Below are 21259 nucleotides of genomic sequence, written 5' to 3'. Positions count from 1 at the left end.
TTGCTCAGTCATGTCAGCAGCCCCGTGGACTGCAGCATCCTAGGCTTCCCTGTCCTTGCCCATCTCCCAGAGTGTGTTCAAACTTAAGTTCAATGAGTCAGTGATGCCATCCAACCATCTCACCTTCTATCGCCCCCTTCTCCCCTTGCCCTCAATCTTTCCCAGCTTCAGGGTCTTTTCCAATGAGTTGGTTATTCCCAAACTGAAGCTTCAGCATCAGTCCTTCCAATGAACATTCAGGGTGGATTTCCTTTAGGACTGACTGGTTTGATCTCCTTGCAGTCCACGGAACTCTCAAAAGTCTTCTCCAGCACCATAATTCAAAGGTACTAGTACTCAACCTTCTTTATGGTCCAACTCTCACATCCATACATGGCTACTGAAAAAAATCATAGCTTGGTGTATATGAATCTTTGTCAGCAGCAATGTCTCTGCTTTTTCATACACTGTCTAGGTTTGTCATAGCTTTTCTTCCAAGGGGCAAGCACCTTACAATTTTGTCGCTGTAGTCACTGTCTACAGAGATTTCAAGATTAAAGAAAAAAAAAAAAAAACAAACACACTCTCAACAGATTGTGTATAGAAGTAACATACCTAACATAATAACACCAGATATGACAAACCAGCCTTGTCATCATGAGGAGGCTTGCAAAACTTAATGAAGCTATGATCCATATCTTGCAGAGCCACATAAGAAAGACAGGTCATAGTGAAGAGTTCTGAAAAAAAGGGTCCAAGGGAGGAGGAAACGGCACACCACTCCATTATTCTTGTCACGAGAACCCCAGGAGCTGTATGAAAAGGCAAAAAGAAATGAAACCAGAAGATGAGCTCTCCAGGATGGTAGGTTTTCAGTATGCTACTGGGGAAGAGCATAGGGCAATTACAAATAGCTCCAGAAAGAATGAAGTTGCTGGGCCAAAGCAGAAACAACGCTCAGCTGTGGATGTGTCTGGTAGTCAAAGTCTGATGTTGTAAACAACAGTATTGCATAGGAACCTGGAATGTTAGATCCATGAATCAGGCTAAGTTACAAGTGATCAAGCAGGCGATGGCAAGACTGAACTTAAAGTGAACTGAATCTTAGTAATTAGCGAACTAAAAAGGATGGGAATGAGAGAATTTAATTCAAATGACTGTTATATCTACTATTGTGGGCAAGAAGCCCTTAGAAGAAATGGAGTAGCTCTCACAGTCAACAAGAGTCCAAAATGCAGTACTTTGGTGCAATCTCAAAAACAACAGAATGATCTTGGTTCATTTCCAGGGCAAACCACTCCAAATCTATGCCCCAACCACTGATGCCAAAGGAGCTGAAGTTAACCAGTTCTTTGAAGACCTACAAGACCTTCTAGAACTAACCAAAAAACTAACCAAAAAAGAGATGTCCTTACTCATAGGGAAGTGGAATGCAAAAGCAGGAAGTCAAGAGATACCTGGCTAAACAGGTAAGTTTTAGCCTTGGAGTACAAAATGAAGCAGGGCAAAGCCTAACAAAGTTTTGCCAAGAGAATGCACTGGTCATAGGAAACACAATTTCCCAACAACAACAGAGATGACTACACATGGACATCATCAAATGGTCAATTCCAAAATCAGGTTGATTATATTCTTTGCAGCCAATGGAGAAGCTCGATACAGTCAGCAAAAACACGACTAGGCGCTGACTGTGACTCAGATTGTGAACTCCTTATTACAAAATTCAGACTTAAATTGAAATAGATTTTTTAAAAAATAACTGCTTTATAATCTCCAAAAATGGATCTTTCCATTTTAAGAGAAAACAAAGAACTTCAGTTAAAGTTCCTGACACAGTGATTGGCACAGGATGTGCACTGAACCATAGCTATTACTTAAACCTCAGGTAACTGGCAGCCTTCCTGGGAACCCTGGAGCATCCTCAAAGACCCTATTCTAGTTCTCTAGACAGACCAAGAAGCAAGACAACATGGGGAGTGTATTTATTCCATAGCAACACTGAAGACAAAGTCTCAGAGATCTGAGGGGATACAGTTCCCCTATTTCTACTTCAGTCCATTTTCACAAGTTTCTGTCCTTCGCAGGCTACAACTTGATGTAAAAAGCTTGATGTATGTCCTAGATATACTTATACACAACCTTTGAGGGAACAGTTTGGAGGTGCAGACGAACAGGACACTTGTAAAAGTGGGACAGCAGGGTCTCACTGTAGCCCACAAGGAAGTAGAACTTGTGTGCGGGCAGCTGCCTCAGGACCAGGGCACAGATCTCCACCTGGTTAGCCCGGCGCTTTAGAATAAGCTGGTCAGCCAGGCAGCCTGGGAAAGTGCCCAGCATAAATTTGCGAAGGAAAACGTCTTCCACTGTTCGCTCGGCAGCATGGTCCTCCCCATCCAGGTTACCTGAAGAGACAAGGGTACCATGGTGAGTTGGCCAAAACTCCAGAGGTAACATCCAAGAGCATTGGGCATTCAATTCCCCACCTTAGCCTCTTCTCTTTTCTTCTACAGTGGAAAAAGAATAATACTCTGAAGCTTCAAGAACATTATTTCAATAATCCCCAAACAAATCCTGTGAAGTATGTATTATCATTATCTTGTCTCACAAAAGAGAAGGGCACAAAACTGAGATGATTCCTTTATGTAGACACAGAGTACCCCTTTCCAACTCCTTCCTCATTGCCATACAGAAGCACTGGTCATTCCATGGGCCAGAGAGATGAGGCCATCAAGCTACTTCTGAGATGTGAGCTCTCTCACTTAACGAGAGCCATGGCCTCAACAAGTAAATTCTCACTGTGGATCATAAACCTTTGCACCTCTTACAATATTTGTTATGAGTCTCCACACCCAACCCCTAGACCTCAGAACAAGAACTTGAAAAGGGTTTGGGACAGAAATCCATACTTTAAGTAGGTTCTCTAGACAGATGTGTCTCAAACATTCAAGTTGAGAACCCTTATAAAGAACAAAATATTGTTGATTCTCATTAGTTCATAGTAGTTATGCTTTGTAAAGTTAAGAGTTATGTCCTATATAATCAAAATGAATGACAAATTAGTAAACACTAAACTAAACCACTGTTCCTGGTGGAAATTCTGCAAGTCTCTGGTTACAATATTTTTATCAACAGACTGATATTAAGCCTTATTTTATTTCTCTGTTAAAGACACCTACAAATGGCTGATTAACACGGAACTCTCTCCCAACAGCTCTGTAACACATGCCTGAAGGAAGCTTTTCTAACAATTATGCCCTGTAAGGTACAACACAGTCTTCTTGTGCTTAGGAACACTAGACGGTGTTGCAGTGAAAAGAAAAAAAAAAAAAGCAATGAGTTTCTCTTTTTTCTTTCCCTTTCCTGAGAACAAAGGAAATAATGAGAACAGTAAACAGGCTGGAGGGAAAACATAAACAGGCCTGAAAGAGATAATCACTCCTAATTTTACTTAATTCCCAATCTGTACTCTGTATCTAGGTTTACTTTTCCCCAAACTAATCTGACACTATGTAAATTACATCCTGCACCTATCACCCCCTAACTGTATGAGTTCCATCCAGAACCTATTACCCTTTCCTAAGTGAAGTTGCTCAGTCGTGTCCAACTCTTTTGTGACCCCATGGACTGTAGCCTACCAGGCTCCTCCATCCATGGAATTTTCTAGGCAAGAGTACTGGAGTGGGTTGCCATTTCCTTCTCCAGGGGATCTTCCCGACCCACGGATCGAACCCAGGTCTCCCATATTGTGGGCAGACGCTTTACCATCTGAGCCACTAGGGAAGCCTATTACCCTTTAACTCTTTGCTAATTACATCCAGTATCTGGTGCATACCCTCATCACACTCCCTTTGTAGACCACTCCTTGTAGCTTTTTTATTGCAGAAAGAAGGCCACATTCAATAAACCACAGACAAATGAACCCAATTACTGGGTTTCCTGCTGCCTACTATGACTGTTTTGAAACAATGCAAGAATGCAGGACCTTCATTACTTTGAGCCTTATCATTTACCCTAAGACCAGGAGACCCAGGCTATATAAAGTCTAAAGAAAAAAGAAAAAAAAAAAATGAAGTCTCCTGGTTCACAGTTCCTGAGGCACTAGCACGCTGTGTTCTCCCCTCAGCTGACTTCTTCCTCTAAACTCTGTCTCCATAATTTTTATTTGGCATGGGTGGGCAGAGAAAGCCAAGATTTTGGCAGCAATAAATGGGAGCTCATGCAGAATCTGCTTGCGGGCAGGTGACCCCACAGGGCCCCTTGGTTTGATTGGAAGTTTCGGGATCTCTCTCCACACCAGGCTCTTTCAAGAAGAGTGGCTCATTGGGGGATTTCTCTGAGGCCAGATGGCCTGAGACTCCCTGTTGTAGGGCTGTACCCCAAACACACCCAACCAGCCAACTTGGCTGCATAATTCCGAGGCTACAGTGGAGAATAGGGGAGAAAATGCTCTACAGCTACAGAAGCTTTATTTCTGCCTTGAAGACGCCTTCTCTTACACTGTCCCCTCTGGCACAGATTTCTACTCCAAGAAAACATTAATTCTTGGATGAAAAAAAAGAGGGAGTTTTGTATGTACCAAACTGCTAAGTTTAGTAAACCCCCTAGAGACCATTGATGTTTCCTGTTTGGGGAATCGCTTCAGTCCCAGTTTGGAAATTTCTATGAAGAGAAACTGCTTTCACAAGGTGCCACTTTGGACAAATGTCACAGGTTGAGCAGGACTTGGAAGTCACATTTGAGGCATTCTTGCCATTTGGCTTTTTGATTTTTGAACATCTCCATGCCATCCCTTTGGGGCATTTTTCTGCCCCCTTGCTTTTGATTTCTGGGCATGTCTTTGCCATTTTCTTTGCTTTTAATGACTTCCTGCTGCGGCAGTTTGGTTTGTTTATATTGGTATGAGCATGCCAACATCCAGTACTAACTGTTCAAGCTAGAATAGGAAGCACTTCCTCTAAGCTTCCATCACAGAGTCCTCTACAAAAAATTCTAAGTTACTGTTGACCTATAGATAACAAGATCAGGAGCTGACTGTGGCTCAGATCATGAACTCCTTATTGCCAAATTCAGACTTAAATTGAACAAAGCAGGGAAAATCACCAGACCATTCAGGTATGACCTAAATCAAATCCCTAAAGATTATACAGTGAAAGTGAGAAATAGATTTAAGGGACTAGATCTGATAGACAGAGTGCCTGATCAACTATGGATGGAGGTTCATGACATTGTACAGGAGACAGGAATCAAGACCATCCCCAAGAAAAAGAAATGCAAAAAAGCAAAATGGCTGTCTGAGAAGGCCTTACAATTAGCTCTGAAAAGAAAAGAAGCAAAAAGCAAAGGAGAAAAGGAAAGATAAACCCACATGAATGCAGAGTTCCAAATAATATCAAGGAGAGGTAAGAAAGCCTTCTTCAGTGATCAGTGCAAAGAAACAGAGAAAAACAATAAAATGGGAAAGACTAGAGATCTCTTCAAGAAAATCAGATACCAAAGGAACATTTCATGCAAAGATGGGCTCAATAAAGGACAGAAATGGTATGGACATAACAGAAGCAGAAGATATTAAGAGGTGGCAAGAATACACAGAAGAATGGTACAAAAAAGATCTTCACAACCCAGATAATCATGATGATGTGATCACTCACCTAGAGCCAGACATCCTGGAATGTGAAGTCAAGTGGGGCTTAGGAAGTATCACTACAAACAAAGCTAGTGGAGGTGATGGAATTCCAGTTGAGCTATTTCAAATCCTTAAAGATGATGCTGTGAAAGTGCTGCACTCAATATGCCAGCAAATTTGGAAAACTCAGCAGCGGCCACAGGACTGGAAAAGGTCAGCTTTCATTCCAATCCCAAAGAAAGGCAATGCCAAAGAATGCTCAAACTACCGCACAATTCCACTCATCTCACACGCTAGTAAAGTAATGCTCAAAATTCTCCAAGCCAGGCTTCAACAATATGTGAACTGTAAACTTCCAGATGTTCAAGCTGGATTTAGAAAAGGCAGAGGAACCAGAGATCAAATTGCCAACACCCACTGCATCATTAAAAAAGCAAGGGAGTTCCAGAAGAACATCTATTTCTGCTTTATTGACTATGCCAAAGCCTTTGACTGTGTGGATCACAATAAACTGTGGAAAATTCTGAAAGAGATGGGAATACCAGACTACCTGACTTGCCTCTTGAGAAACCTATATGCAGGTCAGGAAGCAACAGTTATAACTGGACATGGAACAACAGACTGGTTCCAAATAGCAAAAGGAGTATGTCAAGGCTGTATATTGTCACCCTGCTTATTTAACTTATATGTAGAGTACATCATGAGAAACGCTGGGCTGGAAGAAGCACAAGCTGGAATCAAGCTTGCTGGGAGAAATATCAATAACCTCAGATATGCAGATGACACCACCCTTATGGCAGAAAGTGAAGAAGAACTAAAGAGCCTGTTGATGAAAGTGAAAGAGGAGAGTGAAAAAGTTGGCTTAAAGTTCAACATTCAGAAAACAAAGATCATGGCATCCGGTCCCATCACTTCATGGCAAATAGATGAGAAAACAGTGGAAACAGTGGCAGACTTTATTTTTGGGGGCTCCAAAATCACTGCAGATAGTGACTGCAGCCATGAAATTAAAAGACGCTTACTCCTTGGAAGGAAAGTTACGACCAACCTAGACAGCATATTAAAAAGCAGAGACATTACTTTGCCAAAAGGTCCGTCTAGCCGAGGCTATGGTTTTTCCAGTAGTCATGTATGGATTTGAGAGTTGGACTATAAAGAAAGCTGAGCACCAAATAATTGAGGCTTTTGAACTATCATCTTGGAGAACACTCTTGAGAGACCTTTGGACTGCAAGGAGATCAAACCAGTCAATCCTAAAGAAATCAGTCCTGAATATTCATTGGAAGGACTGATGTTGAAGCTGAAACTCCAATACTTTGGCCACCTGAAGTGAAGAGCTGACTCATTTGAAAAGACCCTGATGCTGGGAAAGATTGAAGGCAGGAAGAGAAGGGGAGAACAGAGGATGAGATAATTGGATGGCATCACTGACTCAATGGACATGAGTCTGAATAAACTCCAGGAGGTGGTGATGGACAGGGAGGCCTGGCGTGCTGCAGTTCATGGGGTCGCAAAGAGTCAGACACGGCTGAGCAACTGAACTGAACTGAACTGATAGATATGATTCAAAGAGCAAAAAAAGTGGGAGGGGGACAAGAAATACTTACATCTCAAGAGAAACTATGAGATCTCTGTCTGAATATATGTGTATGTCTCAGTATGCACCTCTGATTTGGATAATATTGCTGAGGTTAATTTGTCAATGAGCTCTAATTAACTGGCTTAAAGTAAGTGCTTACAAATCAACCATTTCTGAACACAAGAGAAATTAAGCTAAATTTCAGATTCATGTGAACAGGGAAATATTCAGTATTTTATTAATACCAAGTATTAATGTGTTAGTTTGTTGATCTAATTAGCATAAATATACATTAGAGTTATCTACCTTAAGTATAATACATCTTATTGCGCCCAGATTTAATAAAAGCTAAATAAAATCTTGTTACACTTGTTACAAATTTGTCATCAAGGAAAGTAACTCAATCTGAAGAAATTTTTAAGGAAAGAAAACAAATCTGAGATAAAAGCTTTAGGTCAATTAGGAATATTTATGTTTTAGCAATGTCTTACTTAACTTAAAATATAGAGTTGTGCTAAATGAAGTTAGATGATGGATGTATACTGAATAACTAGACAATTTCCAAACAATATACAATACTGAAACATTAATTACTCAACACTGGCTTCCTTTAACAAAGAAGCAAAAGGTTTAGAATACATTAATAGCATATATCAACATTAAGTAATAATATATTAGCACATATCAATAAATGTGTCTGGTGCCACACTGAGATATTTTCAGTAAGAAGCACACTTTTCAAGAAATTATTATTTGGATTTATGTTTATCAATCTACAGAGTGCTGATAAAGAACAGTTCATGACTGCTTAAGGAAGAAGGATGTGTGTTTTCATTTTCAGTAAACAAGACATGAGAAATGGAATTGCTTTTTTATTAACGGAGGAGGAAGCAAGTCTGACTTACAAGTGGCTGGTTTTGGGGGATGAGAAAAAAAAAGAATGATACAGAAAGTGATAAAAAGGTCTGTGGAAAATGGACCCCAAGAAAAGAGTTTTGTGGTCAGGATTAACAAAGTTCAAAATAAATAACTGAGAAAGCAAATTAAAAAAAACAAAAAAGCTGGTGCAAATCTTGAATTTGGTTTTTCTCTCTGATAGGCGGACAAGTTTTCTTAAAATCCTAAACTGCCTTTGATAACAGATTTTAAGTTCTTTACCGTTTAAGTTACCTGCTCTGTGTTTGCCTTTGAAATCTTTTATTGGTACTCTGACTAAGTGAATCACTAGTGTCTCACCGTGACCTATGATCCTATGTGACAGTGTGTTCTAAAGTGGAGAAGAAAATGGCAAATCACTTCAGTATTCTTGCCTTGAGAACCCCACAAACAGGATGAAAAGGCAAAAAGATATGGGAGTGGCAGGATATAATTAAAGTAATGAAACAAAAACCTACAACCAAGATTAATCTACCTAGCAAGGATCTCATTCAGATTTGACAGTGAAATCAAACAAAAGCTTAAGAGAACTCAGCACCACCAAATCAACCTTAAACAAATGCTAAAGGAACTTCTCCAGCAGGAAACCAGAGAAGAAAAACAAAAAAAAAAAAAAAACAAACCCTAAATGATTTAACAAAATGGCAGTGGGAACATACATGTCAATAACTACCTTAAGTGTAAATGGATTAAATGCTCCAACCAAAAGATACATACTGGTAGAATGGATACAGAAACCAAAACCTGCCTATAAACTGCCTACAAGAGATCCACTTCAGACCTAAGGACAAAAACAGACTGAAAGTTAGGGGATGGAAAAAGATATTCAATGCAAATGGGAATCAAAAGAAAGCAGGAGTAGCAATACTCATATCTCACATCAGGCAAAATAGACTGAAAACTGTTACAAGAGATAAGGAAGACACTGAATAATGATCAAGGGATCCTCCCAAAAAGAAGATACATATAACAATTGTAAATGTTTATGCACACAACATAGGAGAACCTCATACATAAGGCAAATACTAAAAACCTTTATGATAAAAGGGAAAATCAACAGTAAACAATCCTAACAGGGGACTTTGACACCCCACTTATACTGATGGACAGATCATCTGGACAGAAAACTAATAAGCAAACACAAGCCTTAAATTACACATTAGACCAGATGGTCCTAACTGGTATCTTCAGAACATTCCACCTCAAAACAGCACAGTATACTTTTTTCTCAAGTGCACATAGAACATTCTCCACGATAGATCACATCTTGGGTCACAAATCAAGCCGTGGTAAATTTAAAATTGAAATCATATCAAACATCTTTTCCAAGCTCAACACTGAAACTAGGTATCACCTACAAGAAAAAAAAACTGAAAAAATACATGGAGGCTAAACACCACGCTTCTAAATAAGCAACAGGTCACTGAAGAAATCAAAAGGGAAATTTAAAAATACAAGGATACAAATGGCAATTAAAATATGACCCAAAACCTATGGGATGCAGCAAAAGTTGAGAGAAGTTTATACAAGCCTACCTCAAGAAACAAGAAAAATATCAAATCAACAACTAACCTTACACTTTACTAAAGCAACTAGAAAAAGAACCAAAAAACCCTTCAAAGTTAGTGGAAGGAAAGAAACCATAAAGATTAGAGCAGAAATAAATGAAAAAGAAATGAAGGAAACAATAGCAAAGATCGGTAAAACTAAAAGCTTGTTCTTTGAGAAAAACTGAACCAGGGAAAAACAGAAAGCATGAACAGATCGATCACAAGCACCAAAATCAAAACTGTGATCAAAAATCTTTCAACAAGCAAAAGCCCAGGGCCAGATGGGTTCACAGGTAAATTCTACCAAAAGTTTAGAGAAGAGCTAACACCTATCCTGCTCAACTCTTCCAGGAAATTGCAGAGGAAGGAAAAAATCAAAACTCATTCTATAAGGACATCATCACCCTGATACCAAAACCAGACAAAAAAATCACACACAAAAAAGAAAATTACCAGTCAATATCACCGATGAACATAGATGCAAAAATCCTCAGCACAATTCTAGCAAACAGAATCCAACAACACATTAAAAGGATCATATACCATGATCAAGTGGGATTTATCCCAGGGATGCAAGGTTTCTTCAATTCAAGTAAATCAATCAATGTGATATACCATATCAACAAACTGAAAGAAAAAACATATGATTATCTCAATAGATGCAGAGAAAGCTTTTGTCAAAATTCAACACCCATTTATGATAAAAATTCCCCAAAAGTAGGCACAGGTAGTAGGTCTACCTCAACATAATAAAGACCATATACAACAAACGACAGCAAACATTATCCTCAACAGTGAAAAACTGAAAGCATTTCCTCTAAGGTCAGGAACAAGACAAAGGTGCCTGCCCATTCCTGCCACTATTTGTCAACATAGTTTTGGAAGTCCCAGCCACAGTAATCAGAGAAGAAAAAGAAATAAAAGGAATCCAGATCAGAAAAGAAGGAAAATTCTCATTGCATATGATGTGATACTATACATAGGAAATGCTAAAGATATCACTAGAAAATTGCTAGACCTAATCAATGAATATCATAAAGTTGTAGAATATAAAATTAACACACAGAAAGTCCTTGCATTCCTATACACTAACAATGAAAAATCAGAAAGAGATATTAAGCAAACAATCTCATTCACCATTGCAACCAAAAGAATAAAATACCTAGGAATAAATCTACCTCAAGAGACAAAAAAGCTGTATGCAGAAAAGTGTAAGACACTGATGAAAGAAGTCAAAGATGACACAGAGATGAAGATATATACTATGTTCTTGGATTGGAAGAATTGATATTGTGAAAATGACTAAACAACCCAAAGTAATCTACAAATTCAATGCAGTGTCTACTAAACCACGGATGGTATTTTCCACAATTTGTATGGAAACACAACAGACCTCGAACAACCAAAGTAATGTTGAGAAAGAAAAACAGAGCTGGAGGAATCAACTTTCCTGCCTTCAGACTCTACTATGAAGTACAGTCATCAAGACAGTATGGTACTGGTACAAAAATAGATAAATAGACCCGTCTTTAACTTTACACACAAAAATAAGCTCCAAATGGATTAAAAACCCAAATGTGAGACTGGACACTATAAAATTCCTAGAGGAAAACATCAGCAGAATGCTCTCTGACATAAATTATAGCAGCATCTTCTTCAATCCATCTCCCAGAATAATGTAAATTAAAAAAAAAAAAAAAAAAAAGGACCTACTTAAACTCAAAAGCTTTTACACAGCAAAGAAAACAATAAACAAAAAGACAACCCACAGATTGGGAGAAAATATTAAAATATTTGCAACTGATGTGACTGACAGGATTAGTCTCCAAACTTTACAAACAGCTTATAATCCTTAACAGCAACAAAAGAAACAGCCCACTCAGGCAGAACTGAACAGACATTTCTCCAAAGAGGACATACAGATGGCATATGAAAAGTTGTTCAACATTGCTAATTATTAGAGAAATGCAAATCAAAGCTACAACGAGACTCTGGTCAGAATGCTATCATCAAAAAATGCACAAACAATAAATGCTGGTGAGGGTGTGGAGAGAAGGGTACCCTTCTACACTGTTGGTGGGAATGTAAATTGGTACAGCCACTACAGAGAACAGTACAGAGGTTCCTTAAAAAACTAAGCTACCATACGACACTACAATCCCACTCCTGGGCATACATCTGGAGAAACACATGATCCAAAAAGATTCATGCACCACAATGTTCATTGCAACACTATTTACAATAGCCAAGACATGGAAGCAACCTAAATGTCCATAAGCAGAGGAATGGATAAATAAGATGCTACATATATACAATGGAATATTACTCAGCCGTTAAAAAGCAATGAACTAATGCCATTTGCAACATGGTGGACCTAGACAGTGTCAAACTGACAAATAAATCAGAGAAGAAGAAACATCGTATGACATCCCTTATATGTGGAATCTAAAAAGAAGTAATATAAATGAACTTATGTACAAAACAGAGACTCAGAGAACGAACTTATGGTTGTTGGCATGAAGGGATAGTTAGGCTGTTTGGGGAGGTCACGTATACACTAATATATACAAAATGGAAAACGAAGAAGGAACAATTATACACAGTAATGCAACTCTACTCAATGTTAGAGTGGTGAGGGGGTGGATGGGAGGGGTGAGGGAGAAAATGAATGCATGTAAATGCATGGCTGAGTCCCTCCACTGTCCACCCGCACTGCATTGTTAGCAGTGCACAATAGCACACCTATTGGCTATACCCCAATACAAAATAAAAGGTTTAAAGTTAAAAAACAAACAAACTACAATGAGGCATCACCTCACACCGGTCAGAATGACCATGACCAAAAAATCTACAAACAATAAATGTCAGAGAAGGTGTGGAGTAAAGGGAACCCTCTTGCTCCGTTGGTAGGAATGTAAACTGATATATCCACCATGGAGAACAGTATGGAGATTCCTTAGACCATAAAGAATAAAACTACCATGTGACCCAGCAATCCCACTACTGAACATATACCCTGAAGAAACCATAACTGAAAAAGACATGTGTACCCCAATGGTCACTGCAGCACTATTTACAATAGCGAGGACATGGAAGCAACCTAGATGTTTATGGACATATGAATGGATAAAGAACTTGTAGTACATATATACAATGGAATATTATTCAGCCATAAAAAAGAATGCATCTGAGTCAGTTCTAATAAGGCTCTAATAAACCTAGAGCCTATTATACAGAGTTAATAAAAAGAAAAACAAATATCCTACATTAACACATATTGATGCAGTGGTAAAAGAATCCACCTGCAAATGCAGGAGATGCAAGAGACGTGGGTTAAATCCCCGGGTCAGGAAGCTCCCTGGAGTAGGAAATGGCGACCCACTCCAATATTCTTGTCTGGAAAATTCCATGGACAGAGGAGCCCAGCAGGCTACAGTCCATGAGGTCACAAAGAGTCAGACACAACTGAGCCCGCCTGCAATACATATATATGGAATCTAGAAAGATGGCACTGATGAACCTATATGCAGGGCAGCAATGGAGACAGACACAGAGAACAGACTTGTGGATACAGTAGGGGAAGGACATGATGAGACGAACACAGAGTAACATGGAAACATTCACATTACCATATGTAAAATAGTCCATGGGAATTTGTGTTATGACTCAGGAAACTCAAACTCGGTGTTCTCTGAAAGCCAACAGGGGTGGGAAGGGGTGAGAGACGGGAGGGAAGCTCAAGAGGGAGGGGACATAAGCACACCTATGGCTGATTCATGTTGATGTACGGCAGAATCCAATACAATATGGTAAAGCAATTGTCCTCCAATTAAACTCAACATTAAAAAGACTATGCTCATGGCAGCCAGTCCCATTACTCGTGACAAATAAAAAGGGAAAAAATGGAAGCGGTGACAGAATTTTATTCTCTTCAGCTCTAAAATCACTTCTGACAGTGACTGCAGCCCTAAAATTAAAAGATGCTTGCTCCTTGAAAGGAAAGCTATCACAAACCTTGATAGCGTATTAAAAAGCAGAGACATCACCTTGTCCACAAAAGTCTGTATAGTCAGAGCTATGGTTTTTCCAATAGTCATGTACGGATGTGAGAGTTGGACCACAAAGAAGGCTGAGAGCCAACGAACTGATGCTTTCAAATTGTGGTGCTGGAGAAGACTCTTGAGAGCCCCTTGGACTGCCAAGAGATCAAACCAGTCACCCTAAAGGAAATCAACCTTGGATATTCATTGGAAGGGCTGATGCTGAAGTTCCAATTCTCTGGCCCCTGATGCAAAGAGCCGACTCACTGGAAAAGACCCTAATGCTGGGAAAGATTGAGGGCAGGAGAAGAGGGCAGCAGAGAATGAGATGGTTAGACAGCATCACTGACTCAATGGACATGAATCTGAGCAACTCCAGGGGATAGCAGAGGACCAGAGGAGCCTGGCATGCTGCAGTCCATGGTGTTGCAGAGTCAGAGATGACTTAGTGACTGAACAACAACAAAGATTATACTGTATGGTACGTGTGTGCATGCTCAGTCATGTCTGATTCTTTGTGAACACACGGACTGTAGCCCTAAATTGTTACCAAAATCGCAAGTCTGTGTGCCAGATGCACGGTGAGGTCCATCAATACTAAAACATTACGGTTTAGAACAGAAAAAGGTTTATTATAGATTCATACAAAGAGATGGTGGCTCATGCCCTAAGAACCCCAAGGTTACTAAAAAGATTTCAGCAAGCTGTTTAAAAGCAAAGGGTGAGGGATGGGTATGGTTACTTGTTGCAGACTTCTCCAAATCAGATCCTCTCTTCTCAAGGTCAGGTCATGGTTAGGTAACAACGTTCCTGTAAATCTCTACCAGCTGAATGTTATTCTCTGTCCTGACAAGAAAGGGCAAAGTCCCAATGCACAACAACTTTCACCCTCCAAGGTCCCAGTCTGGCTAAGAGGAGGCAGATCTCAGTTGGCAGCTCCTTTCACAGCCTGCCCAGCTCTCATCCCTGAGGGAGCCAGGCACCCAACCAACTGGTCATCAGTCTCATCAGGCCGCCCAAATGGGGAGACCAGGTCCCCCAGACTGTGACCAGGCAGAAGGCAACTGCTATCAGGTTGCAGAGACAGGGATGGGGAAGGAGGTTCGCTGCTGCCTCAGGGCCTGGGCCACGGCTAGTGGAGGGCCTCAGTAAGGGCTGCAGAGCCCTGCAGGATGCAGTCCCCAGTCTATTCCCTGGGCCCTCCAGCTCACCTGCTGGCCCAAGGCTGGGTAAGCTGGAGGGCCTCCAGGAGAAGGCCTGACTCTGCCTCTTACCTCACTGTCCACCTCACGGCCACCACACCACTGATCCCTGACTGGATCACTTCCCCAGTAATCTTTCATTGACAGTTATCAGTGGACAGGGCCAACTGTGGCACTGACCAATAGATGAGCAGGACCACGAACGGTCGCTCACTGATTGCTGGTTGCTTATGAGCAGGGCCCACTGAGGCAGCGAGCAATGACTTGCACTAGGCTGTTGCCTAGTAACAGGGTGCACAGTAAGGAGGCAGAGCAGTGGCTGCCAGCTAAGGGCTATGCTCATCCTGTTCTGTTACAGCCTGCCAGGCTCCTCTTGTAACAGCCTTTAGCACACAGCCACTGCTGGGCATCATTACTCTGTACCCTACTATCAGGCAACGGGTCCTACTCAGCCATTGGTTAGTGCCTCAGCGGGCCTCGCCCACTGGCAACCAACTGTCAATGAGCAACAGTTAGTGAAAGGATTCAGACAACAGCTGAGTGTTGGTCATGAGGTGGAGAGTAAGGTAAGAGGCAGATCCCGGCCTTCTTCCCAAGGCCCTCCAGCTCACCCAGCCTTGGGCCAGTGGGGGAGATGGGGGGCCCAAAGAACAGGCTTGGGACTGTGTTCTGTAGGGCTTTTCAGAGCCCTCACCAAGGCTTTGAGGCAGCGGTGAACCTCTCCCCGATCCTGGTCTCTGTGACCTAACAGCCATGGTGGAGTGGTGGTCCCACGTGGGACCCAAGGCATAAGCGGCCTTTCCCTCCCTGGTGCTGGCCTGCATGCTCCATTGAGACAGACACCAGCTATAATGGTTCTGCTCAGCCACTGGCTGAGCACCCTGGTGGGCCCCTCCCTGGAATCAAGTGAGCACCATAGAGAAGTGACCGTTAACAGCCCTGCTCTGCTATTGGTCGGTGCTACTGAAAGCCCCTCCCTCTACTGTATAGACCCTGAATTCTAAGGGTTTTTGAGAGGCTAGTGTGCCATCTTCTCTGTTTGCTGACCTTCCAATTAAAGTCATTATTCCTTGCTCCAACAACTCATTTCCAAATTTATTGGCAGCGAGCAGAATGAGCTTGGGCTCAGTAACAGTGGCAGTTTGCCTGGGACACAGTCTGTGGGACCTGGTCTCCCCTCTTTGGAGGCCTGAGGACTAGTTGGGTTGGGCAAAGTCTGGAGACCTGGCCCTGAGCGAACTGTCAACTGAGCTCTGCCTCCTCTTAGCCAGGACCAGGACCCTGGAGTGTAAAAGTTGGGCCTTGGGACCTTGTCCTTTCTTGTCAAGACAAAGAATAACATTCATTTGGTAGAGATTTACAGGAAAATCATTACCTGAACATGACCTGAATCCAAGACCTGACTTCAAGAACAAAGGATCTAACATCAGGAAGTTTGCAACAACTAACCACCCAGGACTGATCTCCTTCAGGATGGACTGGTTGGATCTCCTTGCAGTCCAAGGGACTCTCAAGAGTCTTCTCCAACACCACAGTTCAAAAGCATCAATTCTTCGGCGCTCAGCTTTCTTCACAGTCCAACTCTCACATCCATACATGACCACTGGAAAAACCATTGCCTTGACTAGACAGACCTTTGTTGAGAAAATGATGTCTCTGCTTTTTAATATGCTGTCTAGGTTGGTCATAACTTTCCTTCCAAGGAGTAAGTGTCTTTTAAGTTCATGGCTGCAGTCACCATCTGCAGTAATTTTGGAGCCCAGAAAAATCAAGTCAGCCACTGTTTCCACTGTTTCCCCATCTATCTGCCATGAAGTGATGGGACCGGATGCCATGATCTTAGTTTTCTGAATGTTGAGCTTTAAGCCAAATTTTTCACTCTCCTCTTTCACCTTCATCAAGAGGCTCTTTAGTTCTTCACTTTCTGCCATAAGGGTGGTGTCATCTGCATATCTGAGGTTATTGATATTTCTCCCAGCAATCTTGATTCCAGTTCTAACTGAGTGCAAATGGCTCCATTACTTTGGACAGGATAACACAAGCACTGACCATTATCTAGACCACACTCAAAATTGTTATCAAATGTAGCTTGGTTCTTACTCCTGCTTTGACTCCTGGTTACAGTAATTCTTTCACCAATCTTTGGCCTCTACTCTTTTAAGAAAAACAAAAAACTACTTGTTAAATTTTGCCTCCTCCAGATTACAACAGATTCACATCAAGGTAAGGATGATACAGAGATTACAGCACTTCTAAGAACAGATCCTGGAGGAATAACAAGAGAAGTCACCCGAGGGTCCCTTAATAAAACATAATGAAACAGAGTGATAACTCCACGACCCCAACCAGGTAGGGTTGACAAGTCCCTTGTCAGCCTGAACAAGCTACAGAAGACAAGCTATAGTCCCTCATCTTCCCAATAAAGATTTCTTGGGGTTCACATCTCTCAAAGGGGATTTGAAATAGGACATAAAGGAGCCCCTGGGTTAGACAGCTGGTGATCGTCAAGTGGAGCAAAACTGAGGTTTTCTCCTCAGCCAGACAAGAATGATACCTATTTCCCTTCCTCCGCTAACATGGAGTAAATAAATTAACACTGGGGAATTTGTTGCAGTGAAAAGGAAAAAAAAGGAATGAGTTTCTCTTTATTTTCCTTTCCCTTTCCTGAGAATAAAGAAAATCGAGAGAACACTGAACAAGCTGGAGAAGAAACATAAACGGGCCTGAAAGAGCTAATTTTAGTTTTACTAGTTTTTTACCTAGTTTTACTTTACCTATTCCTAATCTTAGTCTGCAACTAGGGTTGCTTTTCCCAAAACTAACCTGACTTTACGTAAACTACATCCTGCACCTACTGCCCCCTAACTCTGCATGAGTTACATCCTGCACCTACTACCCTTTAACTCTATGCTAGTTACATCCTGGACCTGTGCTTACTCACCTTCACTGCACTCCCTTTGCAGACCACCCTTGTAGCTTTCTGCATTTTAGAAAGAAGGCCACAGTACAATAACCCAGAGACAAATGGACCCAACTACTGGGCTACCAGATTGCAAGACCGAATTACCAGGCTACCTGATGCCAACTATGACTGTTTCTTAAGAATTCAAGAAAAATTCAAGATCTTCATTACTTTAAGCATTATCATTTACCCTAAGACCACAAGACCCAAGCTATATAAAGTCTCATTTCCCCTAGGAGTGGGGCACAGCTCTTCAGACACTAGCCTGCTGTGTTCTCCCCTCAGCTGGCTGAAGATTAAAGCCATCTTTCTATTCCTCAAAACTCTGCCTGTATTTTTTTATTCGGCATCAGTGGGCAGAGAAAGGCAAGATTTTGCTGGTAAGAAGAACATGTCAGGGGAATCAACAACAAAAAACACAAAACTTGAAAACATGCCACTGCTGTGGCTGCTGCTAAGTCACTCAGTCGTGTCCGACTCTGTGCGACCCCATAGATGGCAGCCCACCAGGCTCCCCCGTCCCTGGATTCTCCAGGCAAGAACACTGGAGTGGGTCGCCTCTTCCAATGCATGAAAGTGAAAAGTGAAAGTGAAGTCGCTCAGCCGTGTCCGACTCTTAGCGACCCCATGGACTGCAGCCTACCAGGCTCCTCCTTCCATGGGATTTTCCAGGCAAGAGTACTGGAGTGGGTTGCCATTGCCTTCTAACAGATCTCAAAAACAGTACTCGTTTATAGCATGAAAGCTGAAACAGGAAGGCAGAGAGCCTTATTCAACCTCAGCTGGGAAGGTACATGCAGAGTTGTTGCTCTGCCCACAGCTGAGGATGAACGTGAAAGTGAGGTAGGAGATAGATGGAATTCAGGTTGGACATTTATGATCAGCCGCTCTTCTGCTTGCATTTCCTGAGATACAAGACAGGTGGGCTTCAGCTGAGGAATTTACGACCAACAAAAACTGGGCAGATATGCAGTCTTTGTCTCCTGCTAACACCCCAAGGGAATAATCATAGCAAGGATAAAGAAAGAAAAAACCCTACACATGCACAGAAGGGCTCCTTGGGGTCAAAAGTCAGAGGACAATTCCAGGCCACAATGAGTTTTGCTCCTCCCAGAAGCCTTCACTTCAAGATCCATCTTGGCTAGGGTGTACCTGGGCACCCGAGGGGAGGGTCCTGAGACAAATTAACCAAAGCAAACAAAGCAAGGTGACTGGCCTGAGGGAAGACACAGACTTGGAAAACTGCCCCTTTACAAAGGATTTAAACTTCCCAAAGGGGCGCTCTCTCTGGGCTTGCCTATGAGCCTTTCTGCATGTATGTTTCCTTTCAGTAAACTTTCTACTTTATTCTTTATCTTCTGCCTCCTTACCTGAATTTGTTCTTGACTAGGCAGGCAAGACTAGGGAACGTGGCCCTAATTGCTGGCTCCTGTGGTACAGTGGTTAGGACTCCCTGTCTGGGAAACTAAGGCCCTGTTTTCAGTTACCGCTTGCTGCTACTTGCTGCAAGCTACCGCTTTCTGTCACGCAAGTCCGAAATCAAAAAGCACCTGGAGCAGGCAAATTCACAAACATGGAATCGCAAATAATAGTGTCAACTGTATGTCGATTTGTGCTCCGGTGGAAAACTGCAATATTTAGAACAGTTTCCTGGGTCCTTCAAATTCCACAGGGTTTCACTTTTTTCACTGCCTCTGAGCTATTTTATATCTCTAAATTATAATTGATTTTTATTGTTTTAGTCATTTAGTCATGTCTGACTTTTTCTGCAACCCCATGAACTGCGTCACCCGCCAGGCTCCTCTGTCCATGGTATTTTCTGGGAAAGATTAATGGAATGGGTTGCCATCCCATCCCAGGGATCAAACCAGTGTCTCCAGGTTTCCTGCACTGCAGACAGATTCTTCACTGCTGAACCATACAGGAAGCTCCAAATAACCGACAGCAATGCAAAACAATTATCTTTAAGCATGCAAGTAATTTCTGTGGAAGTTCAACAAAGTCCTTGCCCCCCACCATGGAAAAAAACCGTTTTGCATCCCTTCAAATACATTTGGACATTCCGTATCACATACCTCTCATCTATATTAATTCTTCTTTACTTTGTTTATTTAACTGATTTCTGACCCACCCATTTATTACTGAGTTAAATAAAATCTCTGACACGTGTTCAATTCGTGTTTTATGTGACAGTCACGACACAGCACGTCTTCTGTCCCGCACCGTCCCCTCACCTGTGTGCAATGACAGCCAGCCCTTGCGGTGGGCGATGTAATGAGGCGCATGCGCTTCCTCGTAGGTCACTGGCTTGTCCCCCTTGCCCACTCGGACTCGGGCCGCCCGGTTCTGAACAGAAAGACAGGCCGTGACTTTCCGCGACCACTGACCAAGGGCAAGCCGTAGGTCATGCCCCCACCCCCAGGTCCCAGACCCCGAGGCCGCCGAGTCCTCATGCTGCGCTCACCTTGGAGCAGACCGCGGAGGTATGCAGGGCGCGCCAGATGCACGGCAGATCCCGGCTCCAGGACAGCATCTGTAGGGACAGTGAGGCGTGAGACCCAGACAGGGGCCCTCACCGCCACCCGGCCGTCCTGCCCGCACCGCCCACTCACCAGAGGCCTGAGCCCCCGACCGCAGTGGAGCGCCACCATCTTGGGCGGGGGGGCGGGGCGGGGCGGAGCCGAGCAGGCCGGGTAAAGACAAACCGCGCGAGGCTTCCACCAGGGCGAGACCACCCGCGGGCCGGCGCGGGGGTGCGAACCTCTCGACCTGGCGGGGCTGCGCGCCATCAGCCCCGACCTGCTGCGGGCAGGTGGAGGCCCCGGCTCCGGGCTCAGGAGCCGGGCTGTGTGGGGCCGGGAGGTGCGGGGAGCAGGACTCTGCGCCTCCCCCCGCAGCCCTGTGCACGTCTCGCACCCCTCCGCCGTGCCACAGTCGTGGTTTGCGTCATCGACCCGGAAACTGAAGGATGCTGAACGCGAGGATTCGCTGTCTGAGAGCTCTCACTGCTGGGGTGAAGAGTGTTTCGGAGGGTCGGTGCTAACACTCCCGCCTGGCCAGGGTCTTTAGAGAAACAGCGTTTTACCACGTCTGAGAGATTAGGCTGCTGAGCTCTGTCTTCAGATAATATCGTTTTAAAAATGTGGGGTGGGGGGTGACTGACTTATCCACAAATAAAGAAGAAAATCTTTTGGTTAAAACTTTATACAGTTCTTGGGAGGGGCAAGAGAGGGGTACGAAACTGAAATGAAATACTTCTTGCCATATTGGTGGGCAGGCGATGTCACAGCTTTCTGCGTGATTGCAGCCTTCCAAATGTGAATTCCTGAGCCTTGCTGACACTCGGCACCACTCCTACATAAGGAACTTAATTAAGGATGTCACAGTC

The 21259-nt window shown here is 42.8% G+C and overlaps 1 protein-coding gene across 1 annotated transcript; it reads right to left on the bottom strand.

The window, feature by feature from the left end:
* Positions 1–1945: 1945 nt before the first annotated feature.
* On the bottom strand, positions 1946–20539 carry MRPS24 (mitochondrial ribosomal protein S24). Its single transcript, XM_061127630.1, has 4 exons — positions 20484–20539; positions 20336–20404; positions 20106–20217; positions 1946–2381 (listed from the first exon to the last, which is right to left on the bottom strand). The coding sequence occupies exons 1-4, from the start codon at positions 20520–20522 to the stop codon at positions 2098–2100; spliced, it is 504 nt and encodes a 167-aa protein (XP_060983613.1). The 5' UTR covers positions 20523–20539; the 3' UTR covers positions 1946–2097.
* Positions 20540–21259: the final 720 nt, after the last annotated feature.

The sequence above is a fragment of the Dama dama genome, chromosome 24 (genome assembly GCF_033118175.1).
Source record: "Dama dama isolate Ldn47 chromosome 24, ASM3311817v1, whole genome shotgun sequence".
Taxonomy (NCBI): Eukaryota; Metazoa; Chordata; class Mammalia; order Artiodactyla; family Cervidae; genus Dama; species Dama dama.
This window is presented reverse-complemented; position numbering and strand designations above follow the sequence as displayed.